This window comes from Conger conger, chromosome 19, assembly GCF_963514075.1.
Source record: "Conger conger chromosome 19, fConCon1.1, whole genome shotgun sequence".
Taxonomy (NCBI): domain Eukaryota; kingdom Metazoa; phylum Chordata; class Actinopteri; order Anguilliformes; family Congridae; genus Conger; species Conger conger.
In genome coordinates, this window is record NC_083778.1 from 10,742,024 (window position 1) to 10,757,079 (window position 15,056).

Here is a 15,056-nt window from a genome sequence, read left to right on the forward strand (position 1 = left end):
CGAGCGCGCTTCATAAGCAGACGAGGGAAATGTGTATCAGATGTTAATGTTTAACCTCTGGGATCGGGCCGGAGAGATCCGGAGCGCTCTCCTGGTTTTGATTTCTGCGGAGGTCTGGACATTCTCCCCGGGTTTTTCGGGTAGGCGGCGGCCATCTTGACCCCACACGTCGAGGACGGGGGAGACGGAGAGGTCCTGTTCAGCACTGGCGGAGTGCGTCAGACAGGGGCCGGGCCGGGAGATGGTGACTCAGACTTTGGAGCCCTGTCTGAGGGCACCGTCGGTTCAGACGGGACAAAGCCCTCATTCATGGGGGGCGTGAAAAACTATGCTGCAGAGATACAGTCAGTCATTAGCAGTAAGCTATGCTACAGTTGGCTAAGTCACTCAGTCATTAGCAGTAAGCTATGCTACAGTTGGCTAAGTCACTCAGTCATTAGCAGTAAGCTATGCTACAGTTGGCTAAGTCACTCAGTCATTAGCAGTAAGCTATGCTACAGTAGGCTAAGTCACTCAGTCATTAGCAGTAAGCTATGCTACAGTTGGCTAAGTCACTCAGTCATTAGCAGTAAGCTATGCTACAGTTGGCTAAGTCACTCAGTCATTAGCAGTAAGCTATGCTACAGTTGGCTAAGTCACTCAGTCATTAGCAGTAAGCTAGGCTACAGAAGGCTCAGTCACTCAGTCATAAGCAGTAAGCTATGCTACAGTAGGCTAAGTCACTCAGTCACCAGCAGTAGGCTATGCTACAGATAGAGTCACTCAGTCACCAGTAGTTGGCTATGCTACAGATAGAGTCACTCAGTCACCAGTAGTTGGCTATGCTACACATAGAGTTACTCAGTCACCAGCAGTACTCTAAGCCATGCCCTTATTGCACTCAGCATACAGCATACAGAATGACATTAATTGAAATGACATTCACTGTTCTGCGCTGCCAAATGATGTTAGAGTAGGTGCATACTATTCTGTTATTCTGCTATAATTGTGCAGACGTCTGTCTGTATAGTGGCCTTACACTGCCCTGAAGAAAGTCACTCCAGGCAAAGGGGACTGCGGCTTGGGAGATAATGAACAGGTTCAGGGTTAAACTGGTTACTGTGGCCGTGTATTTAAAAAATATCAATGCAAGCCACAAAGTTTCAGCTGCACATAATGGTCAATGCACAATCCAACATGGGGAGGGGCAATAAGGAGAATTTGGGGATTACAGTCTGCTATCTCCTGATCACAGGACAGCCATGTTGACCTCCAGGTAGCCCCTGATGAAAGGTGATGAACCAGATACGGGGCTGAGAATATTGAAATGTCCATTTAATGTATCACCCATTCAAGAAAATAGCCTTTTACAGCATTGCTTGCGAACTCTTAAAACATTTCTCCTCCTTTTTTTGCATGGGCAGAGACGTCTCAGGAGCGGTGATGTGGCTGGACTACACCTGGGGCATGTTCAATCAGAAAATGTTTAGCTATTTATTGCCACGGTATCTGTGTTGAAAGATATGTTTCCTCCCAACGATGTGCAACAGACTTGATTAAATCAACGTTTTGCTACGTTTTGTCCGGGCTGAACGTGGCCCTGAACTCAGATAATGAGACAGTCTTTGTGCGGTCATACTCAAGACCTGAACATTTTAAACTGAAATACGTTTCAACTGAACATTGCAGATTATGACAACTGAGAAGGTAGCTGTGTGTGCCCTTTACACATGAGCTGGTTGTGATATGTTACACTTCACCAGTCCAGGGTAGGCAAAATGCCTGTCCCAAGGACACACCCCAAGGACGCCTTCTAGGGTGTTGAAAACCCCTTCATTCAAATTCCTGTTTATCATTCAGACAGAAATGCAACACAGCTTCCTGCCTGTTGAATACGGCCAACTGCAGGTTGCTTTGCTACTTGCGCAGGGGAAATACTTTTGATTGGCCTGGTTGTGTCAAGTGGGGCATGTGCACCAATCAGACGTCATCCGCTAAAAGCAGAGATGCGATTTTGGTCACCAACCGGACACTCTCCTCACCTCGGCTGCACCTTGAGATCCTGTCCATGAATACCACAAATAGGACCGGTGACAAAGGACAACCTTGGCGGAGTCCAACACCCACTGGAAACATGCTTGACTTTGTGCCGAGAATGCGGACAGCTCTCACTTTGGTTATACAGGGACTGGATGGCTCGTAACAACGGCCCCGGTACCCCATACTCCCGCAGTACACCCCACAGGGTTCCCCGGGGGACATGGTCGAAAGCCTTCTCCAAGTCCACAAAGCACATGTGGACTGAATGGGCAAACCCCCATGACCCTGCCAGCAACCCCGCTAAGGTAAAGAGCTGGTCCACTGTTCCAGGACCAGGACGGAAGCCACATTGCTCCTCCTGAATCCAAGGTTCGACCGTCGGTCGGAGCCTCCTTTCCAGCATCCTAGAGTAAGCTTTCCCAGTGAGGCTGAGGAGTGTGATACCCCGATAATTGGAGCACACCCTCCGGTCCCCCTTCTTGAAAATGGGGACCACCACCCCGGTCTGCCACTCTGCAGGTACCGTCCCCGACCTCCACGCGACACTGAAGAGGCGTGTCAGCCAAGACAGCCCAACAATGTCCAGGGCCTTCAGCATCTCAGGGCGAATCTCATCCACACCCGGCGACTTGCTACTGAGGAGCTTTTTGACTACCTCAGCAACTTCCACCAGGGATATAGGTGCAGATTCCCCCGAGTCTTCGGCTCTGCCTCTTCCACAGAGGATGTGTTCTTCGGGTTCAGGAGCTCGAAAGAGCGCTAAGGTGCTCTTTCCACCGCCCGACAATATCCCCAGTCCGGCTCAGCAGTTCTCCTCCCCTGCTGAAAACAGCCTGAGACAAGCCCTGCTTTCCCTTTCTGAGTCGTCGGATGGTTTGCCAGAACTTCCTCAAGGCCAACCGAAAGCCCTTCTGGCTACCCGGTACCTGTCTGCTGCTTCGGGGACCCCCGGGCCAGCCAAGCCCGAAAGGCCTCCTTCTTCAGCTTGACGGCCTCCCTCACCGCTGGTGCCCACCAGCGGGTTCTTGGGTTGCCGCCCCGACAGGCACCGATGACCTTCTGGCCACAGCTCCTGCTTGCCGCCTCTGCAATGGAGGCTTTGAACATGGCCCACTCGGACTCCATGTCCAATAACAAGCTCGGGTTCAGATCAGGCAGGCTATTCCTGCCAATCGCCCCCTTCCAGGTTTCTCCGTCATTGTCCACGTGAGCGTTGAAGTCGCCCAGCAGAACTATGGAGTCTTCGGGTGGAATAAAACAGCTCAGACAATAACGTTGCACTAACAGACCAACCAACCCATCCATGCCGGCACGGTTCCAAGTTAGTGACCCAGCCTCTGAGCCGCGTCCACATTATTAATTATAATAATACACTGAAACATGAATAAAAGAAACGGAATAAAGGAACAGAAACGGAAACGGAATAAAAGAACGAAAACGAAATAAGGAATGGAAATGGAAACGGAATAAAGGAACGGAAACAAAATAAAGGCACGAAAACAAAATAGAAGAACGGAAACAAAATAAAGGCACGAAAGCAAAATAGAAGAACGGAATAAAGGAACAGAACGGAAATGAAAACGGAATAAAAGAACGGAAACAGAAACGAAAACGGAATAAAAGAATGGAAACTGAACCGGAACCGGAATAAAAGAACAGAAACTGAAACGGAACCGGAATAAAAGAAGAGATGATTTAGCCGGCCTCATGTGAACTAAATGATCTGTGAATTATATGTGCCATTCCATGCCAACTCCAGCAGGTTGCACCACAGCACCTCTTAGACTTTTTTCATTTTTCTGTGTGTTGGTAGACAATGATGATATAAAACTCATAAAACTCATAAAACTTCATACTCAAAATACAGTGCCAGATCATTTTGCCAGTACAGCCCTTTGAAGTGAGTTGGATGTCGTGACTAAAAAGATCTTGCGCCGCAACACATTTTCAAAGAATTTCTAAAGGTCGATAACTTTGTAAGTAAAAACACTTTGTAAATTTGTATCAAGGTGTAATTTTGTGTGTAGAAGTAATATCACAGAAACCATTAATCTACTTTCATAGATTCCGTTTCCGTTCTTTTATTCCGTTTCCGTTTCTTTTATTCCGCTGCCGTTTCAGTTTCCGTTCTTGTATTCCCCTTCTGTTTCTTTTATTCATGTTTCAGTGTATTATTATTAATAACATGTTTATCTTTCCTCAGTGAGAAAGTGCTCCCAGATTTACAAATAAAATGTCTCTAAAATGTACTTTTGGAGATATGAACCCCCCCCCCCCCCCCCAAAAAAAAAAAAAGAAGAAATAATAATAATAATTGGTCTTTGGTGGGGGAAAAAGTGCATTTTTAGGTCCAAATATCTCCAAAAGCACCGTCTTCAGCTCCTTTACTTTTACAGCAGCCTGTCAGCCACCCCGGTGCTGCACTTGAGGGAGAGGCACCGTGACTCCTGTGAGATTACAGAGCCACAGGGAGCCACGGAGCTCGTACGGGATCAAAAGGGCCGCCAGCTCCACCTGTGCGAGGGCAGGCGCGGCGGAGTTTGGCTCGGCGCTCTACTTCCTCCGCCAGAGCCAATCACGCTGCACAATGGCAGAGGCGTGAAGCCACAGCCAATCACGCTGCACAATGACGGAGGCGTGAAGCCAGAGCCAATCACGCTGCACAATGACGGAGGCGTGAAGCCAGAGCCAATCACGCTGCACAATGACGGAGGCGTGAAGCCAGAGCCAATCACGCTGCACAATGCCAGCGGCGTGCATCCAGAGCCAATCACACTGCACAATGATAGCAGCGTGCATCCAGAGCCAATCACGCTGCACAATGATAGCAGCGTGCATCCAGAGCCAATCACGCTGCACGATGACAGCAGCGGCCATCCAGAGCCAATCACGCTGCACAATGACAGCGGCGGCCATCCAGAGCCAATCACGCTGCACAATGACAGCGGTCGGCATGTCTGTGGCACAACTACACACCACCCCCCCCTCACACCTTCTCTTTGCCTCATACCTGGGCAATAAGCTCTAATCCATAACGTGCAGGGAATGTACTACCATTTTAACCTGTCGACAGTCATGTAAAGAGACACACGGAGGGAGGGTGGGAGGGAGAGAATGGGAGAGGGAGAGAGAGAGAACATGAGGGAGGGAATGCGAGAGAGAGGTAGAGAGAGAACATGAGGGAGGGAGAGAGGGAGACATAGCGAGGGGCTTCGCCGTAGAGAAGAGAGAAGATGGATGAATAGATGGATAGATGGGTGGATGGATAGATAGACGGATGGACAGGTGGAGAGCTGGATGGATGGAGAGACAGATGGACGGCGGGAATAGCAGAGTGCCTAAAGAGGTGCTGGGGATGATGATGTCAGCGGGAGCCTGTCGGAGCAGTCACTCTAATCCTGATGGAGCTGCTGGCTCTAATCGGGAGCGTCTCACATTTCCCTCAAAGCCGCAGCAATGAAGGGGAACTGGCTCCTGGCATGACATGTATTCACCGCCTTTTATAAAGTACAACAAAGCGATCGAGGCTGTTTTATAACACACACACACACACACACAAGCACACACACATACACATGCCCACATACTGTACACACACACAAACACACACATGCGCAAACGAGCACACACACACACAAGTATGCGGGCGTGCAAACAAACACATACACACACACAAACACATATGCACACACATGCATACACCAGCGCATACACACACGCACACCGTACACATACACATAAACAAGCACACACATGCACATAAACTAGCACACACACACGTACTGTATACACACATGCACACACACACTGTACACACACATACACATAAACAAGCACACACACACATACTGTATACACACATGCACACACACACTGTACACACACATACACATAAACAAGCACACACACATACTGTATACACACATGCACACACACACATTAGGTATAACCCTTAGGGTGTCGGGGCAGTGAGGTCTATCTCATAGATTTCAGCAGTACTCCCTCTCACCAGCAGAGGGAGACTCATAAACCAGGCTGCATGCGTGCTACAGCTGCAGGAAAGCTGCGGGCCGGTTGGTCCAGAGTGATGATGTCATAATGACAAGCCGGCACAGATGTGCATATTAACTGCAGGGGTCGGCAGAAGTCTCAGGCAGGGTCAGCGCGGCTCATCCCACACAGAGGCAGCTCCGTGCACAGAGAGGAAGACTACAGGCACGCTGTTTCTCTAACAATATCCAGGCTGCGTCTATCAGTGGCGTTCAAACCACAGTGGGCCGGAGCTGCGTCTGACTCGGGCTGTGGGAAAGAAAACTGCACGTTATACACTTGTTCCTGAGTATGCCGTTTTTACCATCATGGAGTCAGTTGAGGACCACTCCGAACACATTTTCGCACAAGACTTTTCTTCCATAAAACGTGTTCACGATATTAATTATGAATTAAGACAGGGCATTTTACTGAGGTCACGTGAGTGAATTCAGGTCTTGGGAAATAGTGCATGCGGTCTCTGCAGAACACACATGGGTTGCGTGGATCACACACAGTAGACCAGTTCTGTCTCTACCACAGAAAAGCTACAAACAATACGTGTCGCGTATCAGCAACGTGTTCACAATCTCCCATGTCTTATTTCAGCATGTTACAAAAAACATGCATCCAATGAGATGAAAGCAGTAATGATAAAAACAGCCTATTAAAAGACACATTATTGATGTTGATGGAAAATATACTTCTGATGAGTGAGTGGGCCCAACCCTCATTTATTCATTTCTTAATTAGCTGAAGCTTTTATTATCCAAAGTGACTTACAGTTGATTAGCCCAAGCAGGGGTAATCACCCCTTGGAGAAATATGGGGTTAGGGGCCTTGCTCAAGGGCCCAACAAATGCACTGCTGTTATTGTGACTACACCGGGACTTGGACCACCAACCTGCATCCCTGCCGTGTACATTAGCCACTAGGCTACAGGCTGCCCCACCAGAAGTTTACTATTTTATACTTAAGAATACTTAAGTATAAGTATAAATGAGTATCAAGTATGCTTTTTTTTCACTTGGGCAGCCTCGCAGTCTGTGGGACGGGTGAACGCAGAGGTGTGTTAGTTACACTTCGTAAGGCAAAGGTGCCACAGTGCTCGAGGCTCCAATGTGCAGACAGCTAAGATGGTGTCAATCCCAAACCCACTCGCGGCAAACGGGAGAGGCTTTCGCTCATCGAATTTCACCCCCCGTTACACACAAACTCATTGTGCCCGAGACAATTAGCCCATTGTGCTGCGCGAAACCGCAATGTTGGTTTCAACTTGTGTTTTTCGGGAGTGATGTGCCGCTGTAACAAATCCAGAGAAGTCGTCATTTCATTATATCAAGGTCGACTTTGGTGCGATAAGGAAACCGCCGCAATATGAAGGCTACTGTATATTCAGTCATCGTCGCCAGCGTATCTCTCAACCGTCACCTCCGTGGTGCAGAGGGCTGAAACGGATGAGATGGTTCGGATAATCGCTGATAACTGATTTACAACAACACCTCAGACGGTGACGCGCAAAGGCGATTTTCTCGGTCTGATTTGAATGTATGAGAAGAACTTGCTCGACTAGCTAAGAATAACATCCCCTCACAAACCGTTATCGGCGGTGCTTTGAAACGGTAAGGCGTATAAATAGTGAGATAAATTCACTCTTTGTGCCAGCGTCGGCAGTACAACTTAAACCTGAAGACGTTGTCGTTCCAGCCATTCCAACCGCCAGGTGTTCCGCATACAAGAACCAGTACAGATGTGTCGGTGAACAATGTTCACTTCCATTTCCTGCGATAATATCTGTTTTCATTTGCCTGCGATGAGGTAACTGTAGCTTCCCACTGCAGCTAAACACTTGTAAGAAACCATTGCCATCTTCCTTTCACCACTGAAGGGCCGTTCTTGAAATGAGCTGAACTAACAATTATTTACACACAAAAACAATGTGTTTTCAATGTAGGTCCCAATTTTATAATGATGTCTGCAATATATGTTAATAATAACAATTTTACTGACAAATATCGCTCCTCATCATTTGTCAGAGGTAATGAGACCTGATAGAATAAATAATTATGATAAGTTATTTCAGTGGGCATTATGTACAATTAGAAATATGAGAAAACTATTTGGGGATGTTTCTCCCCCGAGGATGCAAAAAAAGACAAAAATGGCTAACTGAATTATTTACCTTCCAAAGTCATCAATACCTGAAATGGAAGTGACTAACCTGATAAAGGAAGGTATTCATGTCCTGGAACGTTTCACCGGAAATAAACTTGGACAGAGTGCAATACTGATATTATTCTACTCTAATGTCTGAAGTGGTTTGTGACACCATAAGTAACAGCAGTAAAAACTGATCTGCATTTGATTCAGATTTTGTTCTGTTGACGATACAGGGAGTTTTCGTCTTGATTACTGCGAGGGAAAAACAGAGATACGAAAGCTATATGTCGTTTGATCAAAATAATCTGAAAAAGCCTTTATTGAACATGTGTTTTGACCACATGAAACAGATTTAGGCTGTTCTTTGAAAAATAATAACTAGCTGGCCCACTTCATTTAATTAGTGAACATTTATAAATCAGATGGGAGCCTGTGGTTCATTCTCCAGAATGATTTAGTTGTGTAAATATTAAAATATGAAACCTTTGAGATGTGTTTTTTCTCAAGCTCACACACACGGCAAATTATCTTTCCTGATTAATAAAAGGCCCTCGGTGCAATTCAATAAACCAAACCACAATTGATCAATTCACGCTCAGTCTTCAGTACGCTGGTCTTTAATTCTCGTCACAGGATTAGCCTGGATTATGAACCTGCAGAAAGCTTCATATTTCATGAGCACATAATGCCCAGCACAATTCAGCTGCCTGTTCTGGGATTTCAGTGGTCGGGGGAAAGATGTAATTCTGCATAATTATACGACCTGTTCCTGATCACGACAGGCTCGTTAAACAGATATTGTGGAGGCTAGTCTGCAATGTGGAAAAAACACAAAAATAATAGGACTCTCCAGGGTTATGAACTCTCAGGACCATAGCCCTGGATGAAATGTGGCTCAGTTATTTATTTAATTACATAATTATATAATTGCATCTGCTGGAATGAAGTTCTTTTGATTTGTTACCATTTTTTTCAAAATAATAGACAATCAAGGAGCTGTTGCATGGTGTATTTCAGCAGTGGTTGTACTTGTGTTTTAAATGAGAATGTTCTGAGAACTGATGAGACAAAATATGCGCGAGTGTTTGTGTGTGTGTGCATGTGTGCCTTTGTGTGCGTGCGTGCATGTGTGTGGATGTGTGTTAGTGTGTGTGTGCGTGTCTGTGTGTGTGTGTTAGAGTGCGTGCCTGTGTTTGTTAGTATGTGCGTCTGTGTGTGTGTTAGTGTGTGCGTCTGTGTGTGTGCGAGAGTGTGGACGTGTGTGTGTGTTAGTGTGTGCATCTGTGTTTGTGTGTGTGTGTGCATCTGTGTGTGTGTGTGTTAGTGTGTGTGTGCGTCTCTGTGTGTGTGTTAGTGTGTGCATCTGTGTGTTTGTGTGTGTGTGTGCATCTGTGTGTGTGTGTGTGTGTGTGTGTTAGTGTGTGCGTCTGTGTGTGTGCGAGAGTGTGGACGTGTGTGTGTGTTAGTGTGTGCATCTGTGTTTGTGTGTGTTAGTGTGTGTGTGCGTCTGTGTGTGTGTGTTAGTGTGTGCGTCGGTGTGTGTGTGTGTTAGTGTGTGTGTGCGTCTCTGTGTGTGTGTTAGTGTGTGCGTCGGTGTGTTAGTGTGTGCGTCGGTGTGTTTGTTAGTGTGTGTGTTAGCGTAGCAGCTCCAATGCTCAGGGGACAGGGATGTTCATCATTAGACTGCCCCGCTGATAATAAAAGCGAGTTTAGGTGAGGCGGCCGACTGCGCCAATCTTCGCCTGGATCTAGGAAGTGGGTTTATGGGCGATGTATAAAATGCAAATTATGTGTTTCCTCCTTGTGTAGAGATGGCTGGATAAGAGGTAACTAAGGTTCAGTGCCAGTGTGCCAGGTCCCCGGGAGTATTGTGAAAAGCGCATTGTGTTCCTATTTCCTTATGGCCCTCTGCCATGAGACTAACACACAAAACTCACAATTAATCCTGTTTACGCTGTCTGTTATGGGCACCTCCGAGCCACCCTGCTAGACTTTACTCTGGACATAACAAACACTCATGGCAAATGTTCAGTGATTGAACCTGACCCCTGACTGGTAGAATGGACACACATCTGCATTGTGACAACCACAGTAGTCACCCCTGATTGGTAGAATCGATACACACCTGCTTGTGAGGACCACACGAGTGACCCCTGACTGCTAGAATCGATACACACACCTGTGTTATGAGGACCACAGTAATGTGCCCTGTGTGGTAGAATCGATACACACCTGTGTTATGAGGACCATAGTAATGACCCCTGACAGGTAGAATCGATACACACCAGCTTTGAGAGGACCGCAGCAGTGCATGAACGGCCAGTCCACGTAAACCACTGTTCAACCCCAAACCATCTCTCTGTTCTGCAATCTTGCCCTGTCAGACGGGGGGAGTCCTTGTCATCGGCTGCAGAGCGGTTAACCACAGGGGGTGCTGCTAACAGGAAGGCTGACACTCACGACGGTGACAAGTGAGAAGAGGGAGGTTTTTTTACCCCCTCAACAATGTACAATTGCGCTACTCTTCATTTGTACCAGGGCTTTTCGGCAGCGCAGCGCGAGACATCTGTCTGCAATTAAAGGATCAGCTAACCCTCAGATCTCGCCTCACAATGCCGAGGCGAGAGAGACGGACCCGAGCAAACACAATGCGGCCCTGCAGTTTTTACCATAAATGTTTAAGCCTTAAATACGACCCGAAAAACAGAGAGCTCGGGTTCGCGCGGCGGCGAGCCGGGTGAGGTAATGCTTCGCGCGAGCGAGTGGCCATACAAGGGCGAGGAGAGAGCCCGGGCCCGCTGCCTCGTGCGGACCGCCGACCTCAAACTGGCAGAGCAAACAAAAGGCAGTTACTCGCAACGTTACCCGCAACGCACTTGGGTCGACACCTGCTGCTCCAGCTCGTGCGGATAAATTATACACCGGGAGTCTGTGTCTTTCACCTGGAGTGCCGCTTCACTTCAAAAAGACGAAATAAATAAAAGGCCCAACACAAGATTATCCGTGTTGTTAAAAGGTGACGCTTTGAACGGTATCGTTATTATTTTCTTTAATGAGTTGAATTGCTGCACGCATACGTTCATCGCAGGGCTGTTGCATCATCGCTAACCAGCCCTGATAAAATCTAATCTCAAGTTCCCTTAAATGATTTCATTTTACAATCTGTGGGGCCCTCGCCCCCCTCCCCTAGTATGGTATAATTACGTACTGTTCCCTTCACATTATACGCATTGTGCTCGGTGCAAACTCGTACACCGGCGATCCAAACAAGTAAAAGTTTTAACTCCGCGAGAATGTCAATCATTGACAGGGAAATAAATGAAAAAGTATAAAAGGCATCTGTTCTCTACCTTTTACAACTTTCGTCAGGGGATTTGGGCCAAGTTCTTTCCCCCCAAAAAAATATAAAAAAGTATTGCGTTAAAATAAAGTGTGAAGATATTAGTCTTGGGCGAATTGCTTCAGCACTGTCTAAAACGTATAAAAAGATAAGCCTGTGAATCATTTGCAAAGATCCTGCATTCATTGTGCAGTTATTATAAACAGTAACCGCGTGCAGTGCATTGGGCTGAACGCACGTCCTCAGGACTGAGGCGCGCTCTCCCCAACATAACTCGGGCGCTTTTTGAATGGCATTGACTGACGTCACGGAGCGCGGTGTGTGCAGGCAAGACTGTTTAAAGCCGCGAGGCTCGGGGATGGTTTTCACAGAGTCACACGAGACGCAGCGGTCGAGCTGTCCACGTTATCACGGCGTAGAGCGCTGCCAAATACTACGACTGCGAAGTTTAAAAAGAAAAAAATAACCTGTCGCGCTGATATAATAGTGGATATCATGATACGCGGTTCTTTCTCGAGAGCGGCAGGGATGGTAAGCGCTTACAGAGTTTTGTTCACCTTGCTGCTGGCTGAAGTATATTGCGGTGGGACAGCGCAGACGGGCGCTCGTCACGGAGACTGCCCGTCCCGTTGTCACTGTGAAGAGGACGGCATGCTTCTGCGAGTCGACTGCTCGGACCTCGGCCTGACGGCTCTTCCTGCAAACCTTAGCGTCTTTACTTCATATCTGTAAGTCTATGGCGTTTTCCCCCCCGTGAGAATTAGACACGTGTGCAATTTGGCATGGAGTTGTAAAAAAAAATATATAGCTGTGTGCTTATTTTGGTTGTTGGGATTAAGTTGTTCAATATTGACACATACGAGAATGCTTTGCCAGCTATACGGTTACATTGCGTTAAAAAAAAGTCGCGGGAGTTCAGACGCTTTACACGACTCAAATGTTCCCACTTTCATGCGTTTAGCACTTTATATTTTATGCGGAACGTACAATCTCATTCACAAGCATTTGCCACATCCAATGATTCAAATGCAGAGTTTTTTAATGCATCAATTAGAACACATTGCATTATCTTTGCAGGCCGCTAAGATATCAGAAATGACCAACAAGTAATGGTACAAGTGGTACACGGTACGTGGCCAAGTGTATGGTACATAATATATTATTTTTTGAGGGGGGGGGGGGATGAATGCATTGAATTATTCGATTTTCTGGGACTGTTGGTGTCCGTTTGTTACACTGACTAACACACGCGTACTTTTTGAAAATACAAACAGACGAACATATTTCTTATAATACTGGATCACCAAAGAACGCGCTTGATTATGGTATAGGTTAGAGTTGTCTGCCTTCTAAGTAGCAGCTACAAACTTGACATACATCACGGCCAACCTGTCATTGTCACTCCACGGACATATACTATAGATGTGTTATGGCAACTACTGCGTAATGTGCGTCAACTTTAGAGCCTTTTGCTAAATGTTTATTTCGTACGTATGTGACGATCTACTTCGTTTAATCGTGTTTTCATGACACAATGAATTTACATTATTTTAGAGAGAGTTTTGCACATCTTTTTTGAAAGACCACGTTTCTGTGAATAGGCCCCATGAATCCACTGTTAAAACAATCATAATATTTTCGTTTGAAGACTTTTTTTTTTGTTTGAAGCCCTTTAACATACTATTTGTCCTTTAACATACTCAGTTTTCGGTTTTTTGTTACACGTTTTGGCAACACTAGCAGTAGTGTTACCCGTGTTGAGAGGATTATGCCAAAGTAATATATTAGCAGTCGGAAATGACATGACCAGAGGAAACGGACGTACATGCAGGTTTCCTATGTAATTTCCTCCTGAGATTATGATAGAAATCATCGCTCTGATTTAAGGTTTCAGGCATCGAGCATTGCGTCATTCGATGTAGAGCAGGCGCCTGCAGACTATTTAACTGTGAAATGAATTGCGTAAGGTCGGAGCGGAGCTCGTGCAGTTTTTTTTGTGATTGAAGTTGGAAGGTGGAAAACCGCAGAGCTGATTACGTTTTTAATTAAACTCCGATCAGTGAACGAAAAAGCGAACAAAAGCAAAATACAAAACCAGCTCATAGTCACAGCTCCTGTCCAAGTTCGCAGGATACGATCCTTTCATCTGTGGAAATTCGACAGGCTGCATAAAAAAAAAATGTCGCAGCCCACCCAAAATAGAAAGGTCGATTGCTCCTGGAGCTATACTTGGCCGCCGATACAGCGGCTCAAACAGAAGTGGCAGCAGTTAACCCCTGTATCGAGTGACGTCCTTTGGCTGCGCGATCAGGAAAAGTATCTGCCGTTATGTTAGGAAATTGGGTGAGATCAAAGCCCACCTCTCCCTTCTTCCCCCCTGCTAAACGGCAGTGGGGATTACCTGGGCGTTGAGGGCGCCTTTCGGCAGCCGTCTGAGTGCGCCGTGGCACTCGCTGGGTGAAAAGGTTTCGATGCAGCTGTGCCAAACAAAGTTAGACTCTACACGGAGCTGACGGAAGAAGCGGGGCCCCACATTTTTGCAACGAGGCAAACAGCTTTGGTGTGACGGACACGGCATACAGTGTTACCCGTCAGCGGCTTCACCCTCCGCTTGATAAATGCATTTGTCAAGACCGTCCCCTCTGACCGGTTTCAGAGAAATACAATTTCTGTAAAAAAAAAAAAACTGCCATAAAGACGTGGAGACAATCATGCGACTGGCTAATTTATTAATTTATATAACTTCATGAAAAAAAAAAGGATTTAGTTATGAATACCGATCTTTTCCATACAGCCACACATACGAACATATATCGACTCAAATTGTGAGCAAATATGTATTTATTCTGGCTGTTCAGCAAACAAATAATAATAAAATAATAAATCAGCAACACGATTAATGTCGACTCAACCTCAAAGACACATTTTCTTTTTTTGACTATGCATTGTGCTGTTGCATGGAAGAGTTTACCTGCAGTTAAGCCATCCATTCTACCCCCCACGGCGTCCCCATAATGGCATGCATATGGTAATGTGTGTTCGGCGCATAGTTTCCTGTGTCAGCTTGATGGACAGAGTGACAGGGAAACCATACGGCCGAGAGCGGGGGACACTGCGGCGGGGGAGCCGAGGTGCGGGCCCCGGACAATCCGCCTCGTTATTCAGCCGGCCGGAGGACAATGCGGCCGGGCCCGGTCCGCCAGCGTCACGCAGGGCGCGCGTGCACGAATTCGACGGGGCGCCGCGGGAACCAGATGGGATCAGTGCCTCAAACTCCTTTTCATCTCATCCCCCTGAAAGACGGGTGCAAGCTACGGGGCTCTGCCCTCTGAAACATTATCACCAGTTCAACGACTGACGTCTTTTTTTTTTTTTTTTTTTACATTTCCAGGGCAGCCTAATGCAAACTTTAAAAAGTGGGTTTTTTTTTTAAACTTCCTGGAACAATATGAGGTTTGCAGAAAACGAGGGAAACGGATTATTGACCAGTGTGCGCAGGGTGAATCAG

General features: G+C 46.7%; 1 protein-coding gene across 1 annotated transcript in view; it reads left to right on the forward strand.

The window, feature by feature from the left end:
• The first annotated feature begins 3,142 nt into the window (after positions 1-3,142).
• Positions 3,143-15,056, forward strand: part of LOC133119031 (leucine-rich repeat-containing G-protein coupled receptor 5-like) — an 82,930-nt gene continuing 71,016 nt past the window's right edge. The window contains exons 1-2 of the mRNA XM_061229411.1: positions 3,143-3,162; positions 12,094-12,276. Of these exons, the coding sequence (XP_061085395.1) occupies positions 3,143-3,162; positions 12,094-12,276 (203 nt within the window). The remainder of the gene's footprint in view (positions 3,163-12,093; positions 12,277-15,056) is intronic.